General features: G+C 35.2%; 1 protein-coding gene across 11 annotated transcripts in view; it reads left to right on the top strand.

The window, feature by feature from the left end:
• AGFG1 (ArfGAP with FG repeats 1) overlaps nucleotides 1–12693 on the top strand; it is a 73227-nt gene that overhangs the window by 41985 nt on the left and 18549 nt on the right. For all 11 annotated transcript variants that reach the window (XM_073877685.1, XM_073877687.1, XM_073877703.1 and 8 more), the window contains exons 3-5: nucleotides 1195–1310; nucleotides 4752–4914; nucleotides 5952–6105. In XM_073877685.1, coding sequence (XP_073733786.1) covers nucleotides 1195–1310; nucleotides 4752–4914; nucleotides 5952–6105 — 433 coding nt within the window. The remainder of the gene's footprint in view (nucleotides 1–1194; nucleotides 1311–4751; nucleotides 4915–5951; nucleotides 6106–12693) is intronic.

Genomic DNA, 12693 nt, shown 5'->3' with positions numbered 1-12693 from the left:
CTTACAAGTTTTTTGTAATTGAGTTTTAGAAATTTTTAAATGTATTTTGGATTCATGTTCTTTTAGGTTCTGAACGCATTTTGCCAGTACTTTTTATCAGTTGGTGGCTTGCCTTTTCATTTTTCTTTTAAGTTTTTTTGAAGAGCAAGAGTTGTAAATTTTGAAATCCACCTTATCAGTTTTTTCTTTATATTTCTCTGCTCTTTGTGTTCTGAGTTCTGCATCATTTTATTTCTGTAATTTTTCTAAAAAGTTAAATATCTCAGATTCTTAGATTTTAACCATTAGGGGTAAGAAAGCATAGGAGGTGATTATAAAGCTAGAGTTGTATCTGCCTTGTATTTTTGTTATTGTTATTATACTTTAAGCTCAAATTATTTATGATTCTAGTACTTTTTATTTGGGTTTTTTTTTTTTTTTTCATTTCTTCTTCCAGCATGGGGCTTGAACTCATGACCCTGAGGTCAAGAGTCACATGCTCTAGAGGCACCTGGGTGGTGGCGTAGTCGGTTAAGCATCTGACTCTTGGTTTCGGCTCATGTTGTGATCTCAGGGTCCTGGGATTGAGCCTTGTGTCTAGCTCCATGCTCAATGCAGAGTCTGCTTAAGACTCTTTTCTCCTTCTCCCTCTGATGCTCCCCCCCCCCCCCCCCCGCTGTTCATGCACAGGCATGTGTGTGCTCTCTCTTTTTCAAATAAGTAAATAGATAAGTCTTTTTTTTTTTTTTTTAAAGAAAGAGTCACATGCTCTACTGACTGAAATCAGGCGCCGCTTTTTTGGTTGATTTTTTAATCTGTCAAAGATCCATGAAATTGCTGCTGGTCTAATTCCTCTGTTTTATGGGTGAAGGAACTGAGGTTTATAAAAGTATACGACTTAGTTCAGGGCTTTAGTTTATGGTCATTTCAAGACCCAAAAGTCCCAAATCCCCTCAAATCCCATTTCATTAGTTGTTTCCCTGTGAGATGTTATTTTTTATAATGCTGTTGCTAAGATTTTATTGCAGACTGGAATATATTAAAATAAATTTACTTCATTCGTTGCTTCTTCATTTTTCTTTGTGGTAAATATTCTCATTGAAAGGAGTGGTATTAAGTAGGTTAGCTTTTTGAAAGAATCCTAATTTTCCCTTAAAATTTCATTAAGTTAAGATGTTGAAATTAACACTTTTGTTTTTTTAATTCTTTCCAAAGGTCTGTAAACAGATTTGGCTAGGATTATTTGATGATAGATCTTCAGCAATTCCAGACTTCAGGGATCCACAGAAAGTGAAAGAGTTCCTACAAGAAAAGTATGAAAAGAAAAGATGGTGAGTGAATAGTTTGTATTTAGAGCAAAGGCTCCCAAACTCACATTAATTATGGGTAAGATTAATCTGAAAAGGAAGGAAGGAAGGAAATAGGTAGATAGGAAATAAGGAAATAGGTATGTAGGTAGATAGATCCTCATTATATTCTGGCATTTTGTTGGATTTGGTTTCTAAAAGCCTTGACTTAAGTCACCTGTGCCTAGCAGCAACTTGTTCCTTAATCCCAGGCCTCCTACCCCTTTTTGGAAAGTTAGGGATCCTTCCTTCTAATCCTTTTGTAGTCCTATTAGCTTCTCAAGACATTCTAGTTTTATACAGCCTCTTCCTTAAAATTGTCATTCGTTTAGCAAGTATTTAGCATCTTTTATACTAAGCACTATGCTAAAGCTCTTGTGTAGTAATCCATCCACTTAATTGCATTTTGCAGTAAGTCTTTGATCAAAATATCCTCACCTCTCACCCAAGAAATCATTTTACTACCTGGTTAAGAGGGGAGTGTTTATGCTCCCCTGACTAAATCCATCAGATGTTAATTTTTACAAAGAAGTTAAAACAGGTTAGACATATGGCTAGTAAAGCCCTTTAAAAAGCAGAGCAGGAAATACGTCTGTAAAACTATATTCAACTACTCTGGAATCATCATTTTTAACTATATGAACACAATTCAGTGTACTAAGACTCTTTATTCAGTGGTATATATTTCCTTCTTGGGGGGTTAAGAAAATTAAGGAGAGAGTCACAAATAGGTGGAACAGATAAGGAGGAGGTAAATGGTTTCTTGTTTTCCCGAGGAGCTGTATTTTAACTCAGGGGATCCTGAGGGAGTACTTGCTATGGTTCATGGGTGACATATCTCTACTTTATTTCAGTGAGCACAGTAGAAAGAAGTGGCTTTGATTTGTGTGCTCTGTGAACTTGGGATTCTTATTTTCTAGAGGAGACTACTTTTTGCAAGGCAAGATTAGTCACAGCCAGGGCTATGTTCAGCGGCACTAGATGCGTTCAGTATGAACGGAGATAAAAACATACTGGTACAGTTTTAAAGATTTTATTTATTTATTTGAGAGAGAGTGAGAGAGCATGAGAGCCGGGCGAGGGGCAGAGGGAGAAGCAAATTACACACTGAGCAGGGAGTCTGATGAGGGGCTTGATCCCGGGACTCTGGGATCATGACCTGAGCTGAAGTTGGGTGCTTAACTGACTGAGCCACCCAGGCGCCCCCATACTAGTAAAATTTTAGATCAAGAAAGATCTTTCAGGGTGGAGTAATAGTAAAAACATGGTGGCATAAATGATTCTCTTAAAATGGAGTGTAAAATTATCCTTCTATCATTTCAGCTCTTAATTTCCAAGATCTTGTATCCTGTAGTTAGACCTTTCTCCTTGCATAGTTATAGCCTGATTTTGATTTTCCCAACAGTTTTTACCAGCTCAGAAAGTTAGTTTGAATAGAACTTAGCTGGGATTTCAGATGGTTTATTTTTCAACTCGCAAAAGGAAAGTGTGCATGAGTAAGACTTAATAGATTTAAAACCATTGATTCCCTTCTTGCGTTTAGGATGGTAATAATTATAAAATTAGTAATTCAGACTATAACCCAAATAACTGTAAACCTCAAATAATTATAATTCATGGTACTTGCTGAGAAACAGGGTATTAATGAGAAGAATAATACAAAGACACACTTGAATGGTGGGCACCAAGAGGGAGTGACCCACAGTCAGGTGGGCCAGGCCCTGTGCATTTTAAACCCACACTTCTCCATCCCTGGGACTTGTAATGAGAGCGCAGTGCAGTGGGTTTTTAACATGACATCAGCACTATCTAAATGCAGTCTCCCTAAAAATCCTCACTGTACTTAATACCTTGAGGTTATTGTTGTCTTAGATCTGAAGGCGTTTTGAAATTGTTTGACCAGTTTTCAAACTCACTTCTATGCTACACAAGCCTAGCTTCTTTACTTTTAGTCAGATGAGTATTTTGAACCAAATAGTATTATCTGGTTTTATCCTTTGATAAAACGATATCCTCAGTGAATACACCAGATTATGGGAAAGCATAACTTCCTGTTTCCATTTTCATATCACATCTGTCCCATTTACTGGGAAAGCAGTGTATTGTTTGTCATTATTATATAATTTGATAAGAGCTAACACGTAGCTAATACACGTGTACCAGGAACTGTTCTAAGTATTTACAAATGTTAATTCAGTTATACCTCCTAGCAACTATATCTCCATCTTATAGATGAAAAATTGGAGGCACAAAGGGTGAAGTAGTTTGCCCTAGGTTTCATAGCTACTGAGTGGTAGAGCTGGGATTTGATCTCTGTCTCTAGAACATATAGGTGCTCTTAACCACTGTGTTTTCCTACTCCCCCATGTGATATGGGGGGTGGGGGTGGAAAGAAGGGTAGAGTGGGACAAAACCTAGAAATAGAACTAAAGCTCTCATGTGATCCCAGCCCTAGAGATTAGCATTGACAGTGTTTGGGCATTATGTTTTTACTGCCTCTCTTTCCTTTCTTTACTCTCTTCCTCCTGTAAATCTTGTACTTACATGACTGAGATCAAACCTGCAAGACCTTTATAGTCTTAGGGACATCTTTCCATGTTAGAACAAGAGTAGCTATGTAGCATTCTATTATACAAATGTTAACAAAACCCCTTTAAGTATTTTTCTCCTGATGAGTGTTTGATATGTAGCTAGTTTTTTGAAATTATAAAGAGAGCTGTGATAACATGCATGCACGTGTATCTTTGTTACTTATCCAATTAATCCCAACGGAGAAGTTTCTGGAAATTGTACTTCTGGGACACAGAGCATACCTATTTATAATATTTTAGTAGGAAATAACAAAATTTATAAAATTTTGCTTGGAGTAAATGTGAAATTTTAATTTGCATTTTGATGAGGTTACAAGCATTTTCATTTCTATGTCTCCATTTGTAAATTGTTTCTGCTTATTTAAAAATTGCATTGTTGATCTTATTCTCCTAGACTTGTAACAGACCTTTATATTTTAGACTGTTAACTGTAATATAATAAATATTTTCCCATTCTTCTGCTCTCTTCCCAAATGTTATTTATGATCTTATGATAGTTTAGTTTTTAAAAAATTAAGAGTTTTAACTGTTCATCATGATGACTAGCTATAGGTGCTCTTTTGCTAAAAAAAAAAAAAAGCAGTTATTTTATTTATTTTCTTAGAAAAATTGTTAAGTAAATAATTGAAACAAGTTTTGTGGTTAGTCTTTATTACCCTTTCTGAGTATTTCAATTAAGCGCAGTCTTAAGCTATCAATTCTAAGAGGGTTTTGAAATAAGATTAGTGTTGAAATAGTCTCGTAAAAAAATGAGAATTAAGTTTATCATTTTTAAGCATAGTATTCCCTACATTTTTCTTAGGTAACTGCCTGCTTAATTTTTCATATGTTTTAGGTACGTCCCTCCAGAACAAGCCAAAGTGGTGGCATCAGTTCATGCATCTATTTCAGGGTCCTCTGCCAGTAGCACAAGCAGCACACCTGAGGTCAAACCACTGAAGTCTCTTTTAGGAGATTCAGCACCAGCACTGCACTTAAATAAGGGCACACCTAGTCAGGTGAGTAGTCTTAAGGTCTTGTAGAGGCTTCCACGTAAGGAGGATAGTGAGTGTCATGAATTTGAGAATTCTTTAAGACAGTAGCATAAACCCATATGCCAACAGCGTTCTGTCCTAACGGTTTATAATACATGAAAAGGATCTTGGTTAAGTGGTTGGGAGGTGCATATTTTTGTTCTCTTTTGCTCTGCAAATTAGAGTTTCTTTGAATGCTCCACAGGTTTGTAAAGGTATACAGGAATGTTGTTAATAGCTAGCTATCATATAACTTAAATTTAGTAAAACCCGACTCTGTGGGGACCATCAGAGTTAGAGCAGTATAGTCTCTGTGATGGACTTTTACAAGAAGGAATTTCTTAAGCAGTAGAATTTTTTCCCTGCCTGGTTGTGAAGCATGTTTATCATCGAAATACAGGTGGCTTTGCATTACATACCTTATTTTAAAAAACTAAACAGACTGAAGTCTTTTCATAACTTGGTAAAAAAGTTAGTGTTTCTGCACTTTATTACAATTGACTGAGCTGTGACAAATTTTTTCCTGTCTGGCTTTACAATGTCTGCCCTACACATGAATGGTTCTGAGGCATAGTACTATTTGAATGAAAGCCTACCCTTTTTAATAATGCGCACTCGGGCATCTGGATAAAATTACTCAGTTTTCACAAGAGGTTTGAGTCAAAAATAAAGAGAAGGGTTAAGTCAGTATGTTGTACTCTTCCCATCATATAAAGGATGTGTTTTGTGACAGTCTTATCATTGCTCTCTTAGTGGTAAGTCTGTCTTGTGTTAGAAGGTGTAACAACTGTTGTAATACAGTGTTTTTTTTGCCTTTGACTTTGTACTTAGAATTGAGAGATAATGTGGAAATAGATGTTGAAAATTTGTGCTCTTCGGAAAATAGCAAAGTATTCAAAACTACAGATAAAAGATTATGTAATCTTTAAAACTGTGTGTTAAACTTGGTGAATTGGAAATAGTAGTAAAAAAATGTAGCAGATCTGACAGGAAGTTCTTTATAGTTAATATGTGGTTTATAGTCTCCAGTTGTAGGTCGCTCTCAAGGGCAGCAGCAGGAAAAGAAGCAGTTTGACCTTTTAAGTGATCTTGGCTCAGACATCTTTGCTGCTCCAGCACCTCAATCAACAGCTACAGCCAATTTTGCTAACTTTGCACATTTCAACAGTCACGCAGGTATGTGTATTTTTCCCCAACAGCTTTTTACCAGACACGTATATTAGCACTGAGAAACATCCATTCTTTTTAAAACTTAAATATCAGTAAATGTGTTCTATTGAGGGGGTGGGCCCTCAAAGCTGTTGACGTGTAATATGTAGCCATGTAACTCTGGTGCTTTTTTAATCACAGAAGAGATTATACTTAATGTCAGTTACTGACATGACCTCTTTCCAAAGAAAAATGGGGAAAGACTTTTTAATGTATTTTTTCACCCTTTTAATATGGAAAATTGCAAATATTCAGAAGTGACCAGGTAATAGAACCGTTGTGTACTCATTGCTTATGCCTAATCTGGTTTCATTTGTTATTCTACTCCTTACATTTGTTATTTGTTATTCTACTCCTTACATTGCTCCTCTTAATTATTTTGAAGCAATTTTAGATATATTTGTTTATCCCTAAATATTTTATATGTATCTATAAAACAGAAGAACTTTGTTAAACATAACCACAGTAGTATTATCACTCCTTAATAATAATTATTATTATTCATTAGTCGCTATTCAAATTTTCCATTCCAGTTCAGACAAACACACACTGAGTTTATTCAAATAAGGTGTACACACTGCATTTGTGAGATATATCACATAGTCTGTGGGTTCTTCCTCCATTTCTGTTTTCTCCTCTGTTATTTGTTGAAGAAATCAGGTTATTTGTCCTGTAGAGTATGTAGTTGATTTTACTCTGAATTTGTTGAGTGCACCACTGTGGGGTCCCTTAACAGGTTCCTCTCTCTGTATTCTCTATACATTGATAGTTGGTTCTAGATATATGATCTGTTACAGGCTATTTTTTTGGCGGGGTGCAAACCTGCTACTTACGGTTTAAGAGGCACATATTATTGATGGTTTCTGTTTTTGTAATGTGAGCTATTGATGCTCCATGCCTGGGTCCATTATGCAAAATGTTGATATTCTAGATTTTATCATTCCTTCATTTATGAGCTGAAATATTTCTTCAAAAATCTTCAGTTATCCAATGATATAATTTGTATAGGAAAGTTACTATATGACTGATTCTGACCAGTCACATATCAGAATGAGTTGAAACCCCACCATATTTTAATGATGATCTGTTTTTTGTTTCATATCATTATGGATTCATAGATTTAACATTTGCTACATCTCAGATCTGTTGTCATTATTATCTTTATTGATATTCATATTATCCCATCTTTAGAGTAGCAGTATCTTCAGGTTGGCTCTAGAAGATATGACTTCTTTTTTTATTCCCAGATTTCTCATGTTTGTTACAAAGAGTTAAATGTACTTCAGCAGAAATTAGAAATTATGGAGTTTTGTTTTGTAAATGAATATATAAACCTTGCAGTTACCTAAGTAATATTTAAAAATTGATTATTAAAGTATAGATGAATTCATTTGTGCCTTTCTAATTGTAATAGTAAATAATTACAATGGACAGTGAAATGGCATAATGTGAAAAGAAATAGGCTTTGGAGTCAGAATGGGAGTAGTCTTTAGAGTTGTTTCTTTATGCTTCCTTCTACTTTTTTTTTTAATTTTTTATTGTTATGTTAATCACCATATATTACATCATTAGTTTTCGATGCAGTGTTTTTTTTAATTTTTTTATTGTTATGTTGATCCTTCTACTTTTTTAAATAAGGTCTGAAACAAATAATACATTATATGTTAAAAAAAAGAAGATAGTAGGAAGGGAAAAATGAAGGGGGGGAAATCCGAGGGGGAGGCAACCACGAGAGACTGTGGACTCTGAGAAACATTGAGGGTTCTAGAGGGGTGTGGGGATGGGTTAGCCTGGTGATGGGTATTAAAGAGGGCACATACTGCATGGAGCACTGGGTGTTATACGCAAACAACGAGTCCTGGAACACTACATCAAAAACTAATGATGTAATATATGGTGATTAACAGAACATAATAAAATTTAAAAAAAGACAGAAAAAATAAGGTCTGATGTAAACGGTCTGAAAGCCTACATTGTATATATCAGAGATATGTGTGAAATAATGTTTTGGATGCCAGTAAGCTTTGATGTGTATGTCACAGAAAATTTACCTGTCTGCATTTGTGAATGGTTGAGTAAGCATCAAACCGAATGTGGAGCACTAAAATTAAGAATTGATTTAGTCATTTTGTAGCCCTTTTATTTGATTATTTGAAACTTTGCTTTATATTTTTGCATGACTGTATGGGGTATTAGCTAATGTTTTTTATTGTTTCTTTGTCACTCATTTTCATAATTTTAATTATATAATCAAGAAAAATTCACGACTATCTAAAACTTGTATTTCACTATTTTGTGAGCATAGCAGAAACTAGCACTTACAGAATTGATTTCCTATTTGTATTTTAGAACTTATTTTACCTTCTTTTACTCACCTATGAGATTGTGATGCTGTTCGTCTTTTTAATTTGATGACCTGGTTTATATAGTTGGATAATAAGGGTATAAAGTATAACATATATACATATATACACCCCCCCAAAATGTACTGCTTAAGATAGTTCGAAAAATTATGGAAAAGCTGCTCTTCAGCCACATTTCTTTCTAGCAAGCATTAAAGGAACTTTTTCTTTTAAATATTAATGAGAAAATAAATATTAATGAAAGAATTTTCTAAGGGCCTGCTACAGAAGGAAATTATGGTGTAACATATTATGTTTGTGTGTGTGTTTGCTTTAAAAAGGGATCCTAGGATGAAGAGGGGCTCTTTTTCAGCAAAGATTGTACTGAGAAGGGTAAGAAGTCAGGGAGCTTAAGATGTTGGGGCTGTGATGGCTTTCCCTTCTGTGTTAGCTCTGCAGCGAAAAGCCCAGGAAACCGGGAGAGACTTTTTCCCCTTCACCCTCCACGTCCGTAGCCAGTCTCCTCTGACTAAAGAGGAGCCCCAGCTCTATGTTGCCCCCTGTTGCTTTTGAATGCTGGCAAAAGGAGTTGAAGAATCAGAGAATAGAATATAGAGTGAACCTTCTGTAATTCATGAACAGTTTGCGTTTATCTCAGTTTTACACTTCCTGATACATAATTTGAAGTGATTGATAAGTAACTACCAGGCTCTTTTGTAAATTTGCAACTTATTTCACGTTTCCCTTGTGTTTTTGTCTTTAAATGCAATTTGTGAATATTCACCATTCAGGGAATAATCTATACTCTTCCAGGTAGCCTTGTTAGCCAGAAGTAGCTATACAGGTCATTGCGGCTCTACAAGCTGCTTGGTACCATGATTTTACTCATAGCATCAGTAACTCCTTTAAAATGCTTGTTGAAAAATAATAGCCATTATTTAATTGTAGAATATGTTAAAGAAAAAAGGAAAGAAATGAAACCTGTAATTTTATCAGATTGTTAGAAGATAGTAGATCTTAACTATTTTGTCTCTTTTCCACATGTGATGGAAATGGTAGGAAAGATGGGTCTGTGAGGATATAGTTTAATAACCATGTCAGTTAGGTTAGGTTGCCTAAGAGGAGTAGTTTTTTAGCCTAAAGTTCTTATTTACGAATGCACACTTAAATCATCTTTTTTTAAAAAAAACTCCATTTGATGGGCACCTGGGTGGCTCAGTCGTTAAGCATTTGCCTTCGGCTCAGGTCATGATCCCAGGGTCCTGGAATCGAGTCCCACATCAGGCTCTCTGCCCTGCAGGAAGCCTGCTTCTCCCTCTCCCACTCCCCCTGCTTGTGTTCCCTCTCTCGCTGTCTCTCTCTGTCAAATAAATAAATAAAATCTTTAAAAAAAAAAACTCATTTGATTCCAGAATAAAATATATACACATGCTACAAGAAGAAGCTAATAAAATTATTCATTTATTTCCTCTTTTTCCATTCTATGTCTTTTCCCCTAGCCTTTACAAGAACCCTGAATCTTTATTTTTCCATGTATGGTCCACAAATACAAAGTCATTGATAGCTGAGTTGGCACCCTGAAATTTTCATGTTTTTTTTTTTAAGTTTTTTTTTTTTTTTTTTAAGATTTGTTTATTAGAGAGAGAGAGAGGGCATGTGAGCGAGCATGCGTGCAGCAGGTGGAGGGGGGCAGGGAGAGCATCCTCAAGCAGAGTCTCCCAAGGGATCATGACCTGAGCCAAAACCTAAGAGTTGGATGCCCAACCAACTGAGTTGAGTTACCCAGGCACCTCTTAAAAAACCTCTTTAGGTGAAAATTTTCTCGTGTACAGATTGATATGATGGAACTTTCAATAGCAAATGATAATTATTCAGATATGCCAATCTAGTTAGCATTATTTTATAGGGAAACCTGTATGTTTTCAGATAGTTTAATGGCTTAAAAGCCAGACGTCTTCACCCTTCCTCTGAACATCCTGGCTGACATGGTATGTGAAGATGTGTATCAGTGGTGGGATTATTGCTGTGTTCAGGAAAAGTCATCTTCTACAGAAGTACTTCTCAGTTAGAAACATAATTAACCTACAGAATTTAATAGTTACTTTGCTTGGTAATAAACCTATCACAAACCTATGAACTATAAACTGTCATTGATTTTTGTCACACCTCGTACTAGGGATGGATGTTAAACTTCATTGTCTTGCCACCCATTTAACACAAGTGAGTAATGTAATGCATTGTGGAAGGGGGATGTTCTAATCCCCTGTTCACACATGGATATATAGGGTCCGGATTACCAGATAACACTGATTTTCTTTTAAGAGAAGTAAGAAAGCTTGTTTATTTAATGTGCAGTGTTTTGTTTCTAAGTGTTGGGGTTGATGAAAAAGAATTTAAATATGTAGGTGAAACAAATTCAGCTGAATTTGATGAAGGCAGTCAGTTTCTGTCTCTGGTCTCTAGGTTTATCTTCCTTTCTCATAAGTACCCTATCTCACTGGAGAGGAAAGACAATTCTCAGCAAGATTTAGGCTCATTAACTTTAGTGCCTTAAATTCTTAAACTGAGATTACTTCCTTGTGCTTTTTGAGGTAAGATTACATTTAAAAAAAAATCTTTACTGATTTGTTACATTCTGTTCAGTTTATATTTCTTTGTATAGAGATTGCTTGAGGTTCCACATTAGTAATTTTTGTTATTACTGAATTTATTAGTGTTTAATTTCCAGAATTGTTTCTAAAATGTCATTCGACAGTACTTATCAATTTTAAAAGTTACTATAACCATTTGTTGAAGACAACTGAGTAGATTCAATGTCTCCATATAAAAACTGAAAGAAGTATTACAAAGTCCTGCTTTGCTATAATGAATAAATACTTGATTAACGTGTTTGGTGCTCCGGTTGGAAAACACCAGTGTTTACAAATGTGATAAAATAGACTTGACTAACAAAATGGATTGTTGAACTGATTTGTTTCCTGATGATGTTTGAAACATGTTAAATATATATTTTCCCTATAATGGTCTAAATGTAAGTTAAATATAGTGTGTATTATTATAGACTGCATATTCACATATATTCGAGGTTATCAGTGATAAACCAGCTTAGGGACCTAATTCCTTTTTCTCCAATGTATAGATGCATTTCATTTATTCTCAGATGCACAGCTAAATTGTTCAAAAAACTTAGAACTTGTCTTTTGCAATATAACCAGCTCTAAATTTGAGAACTTCTATACCATATTCTTTTATTCTTTTGGTTGATAGTTATATTATCTGTGTGTTAAATATGCGACTTCTTTTGTCTTTTAGTAGAATTTTCCTCTTCTGGGCCTAGTATTCCACAGTTCTTAAAAATTCATTCCTGTTGTCTTATAAGCTGTAGAGTCATACTGCTGGATTTACAAGTACAGGTCATCTAGTGAATCCTTTTGTTTTGCTAGTGAAAAGACTGGTAGAGCCTGAGCAATTAGGGGACTTGTCCAAGGCTGTACAGTTTTTATGTTAGGATGGAATTCTCTGATTATTTTGGATTCCCTTTTCACAAACTTATTTGATTATACTAAATGGTAACTGGGTTTAAACTTTATTTATTGTTTAAACTTGTGTTGATATTTCTTTCAAAATATTTTTCAGTATATTGGTCCTTTATTTATTAGTATATCTTTCATTGTGTTTATTTTTGGGAAAGTAAAATCTCAGCTGATAAATTGAATCTTACTATGTTAATAAGAAATAATAAAAGATTTCAGAGTATCCAGAAAATACAAAATTTATTTTGTTACATGATAAGCAGGCTTTTAATTTAGATACCTCTGTGTAATGTTTGAGAGCCAGGACAAATGTGTTTAAGAAGGGTTTTCTTTTTTTTTTTTTTTTTTTTTTAAAGATTTTATTTATTTATTTGAGAGAGAGAGAATGAGAGACAGAGAGCACGAGAGGGAAGAGGGTCAGAGGGAGAAGCAGACTCCCTGCTGAGCAGGAAGCCCGATGCGGGACTCGATCCCGGGACTCCAGGATCATGACCTGAGCCGAAGGCAGTCGCTTAACCAACTGAGCCACCCAGGCGCCCAAGAAGGGTTTTCAAGAACAAAGTGTGAGCAGTGATATGTATATAGAGCATAGCATTTCCACCTCAGAAGTGCTGGGGGTGAGGACGTAGGAAGGGCGGTGCCATAGGTGTCTAGTAAACAGAGGTCTATGTTAGGTGTAC

The sequence above is a fragment of the Callorhinus ursinus genome, unplaced genomic scaffold (assembly GCF_003265705.2).
Source record: "Callorhinus ursinus isolate GAN/ISIS: 27379988/994484 unplaced genomic scaffold, GSC_fseal_2.0 scaffold2, whole genome shotgun sequence".
Classification (NCBI taxonomy): domain Eukaryota; kingdom Metazoa; phylum Chordata; class Mammalia; order Carnivora; family Otariidae; genus Callorhinus; species Callorhinus ursinus.
This window is presented reverse-complemented; position numbering and strand designations above follow the sequence as displayed.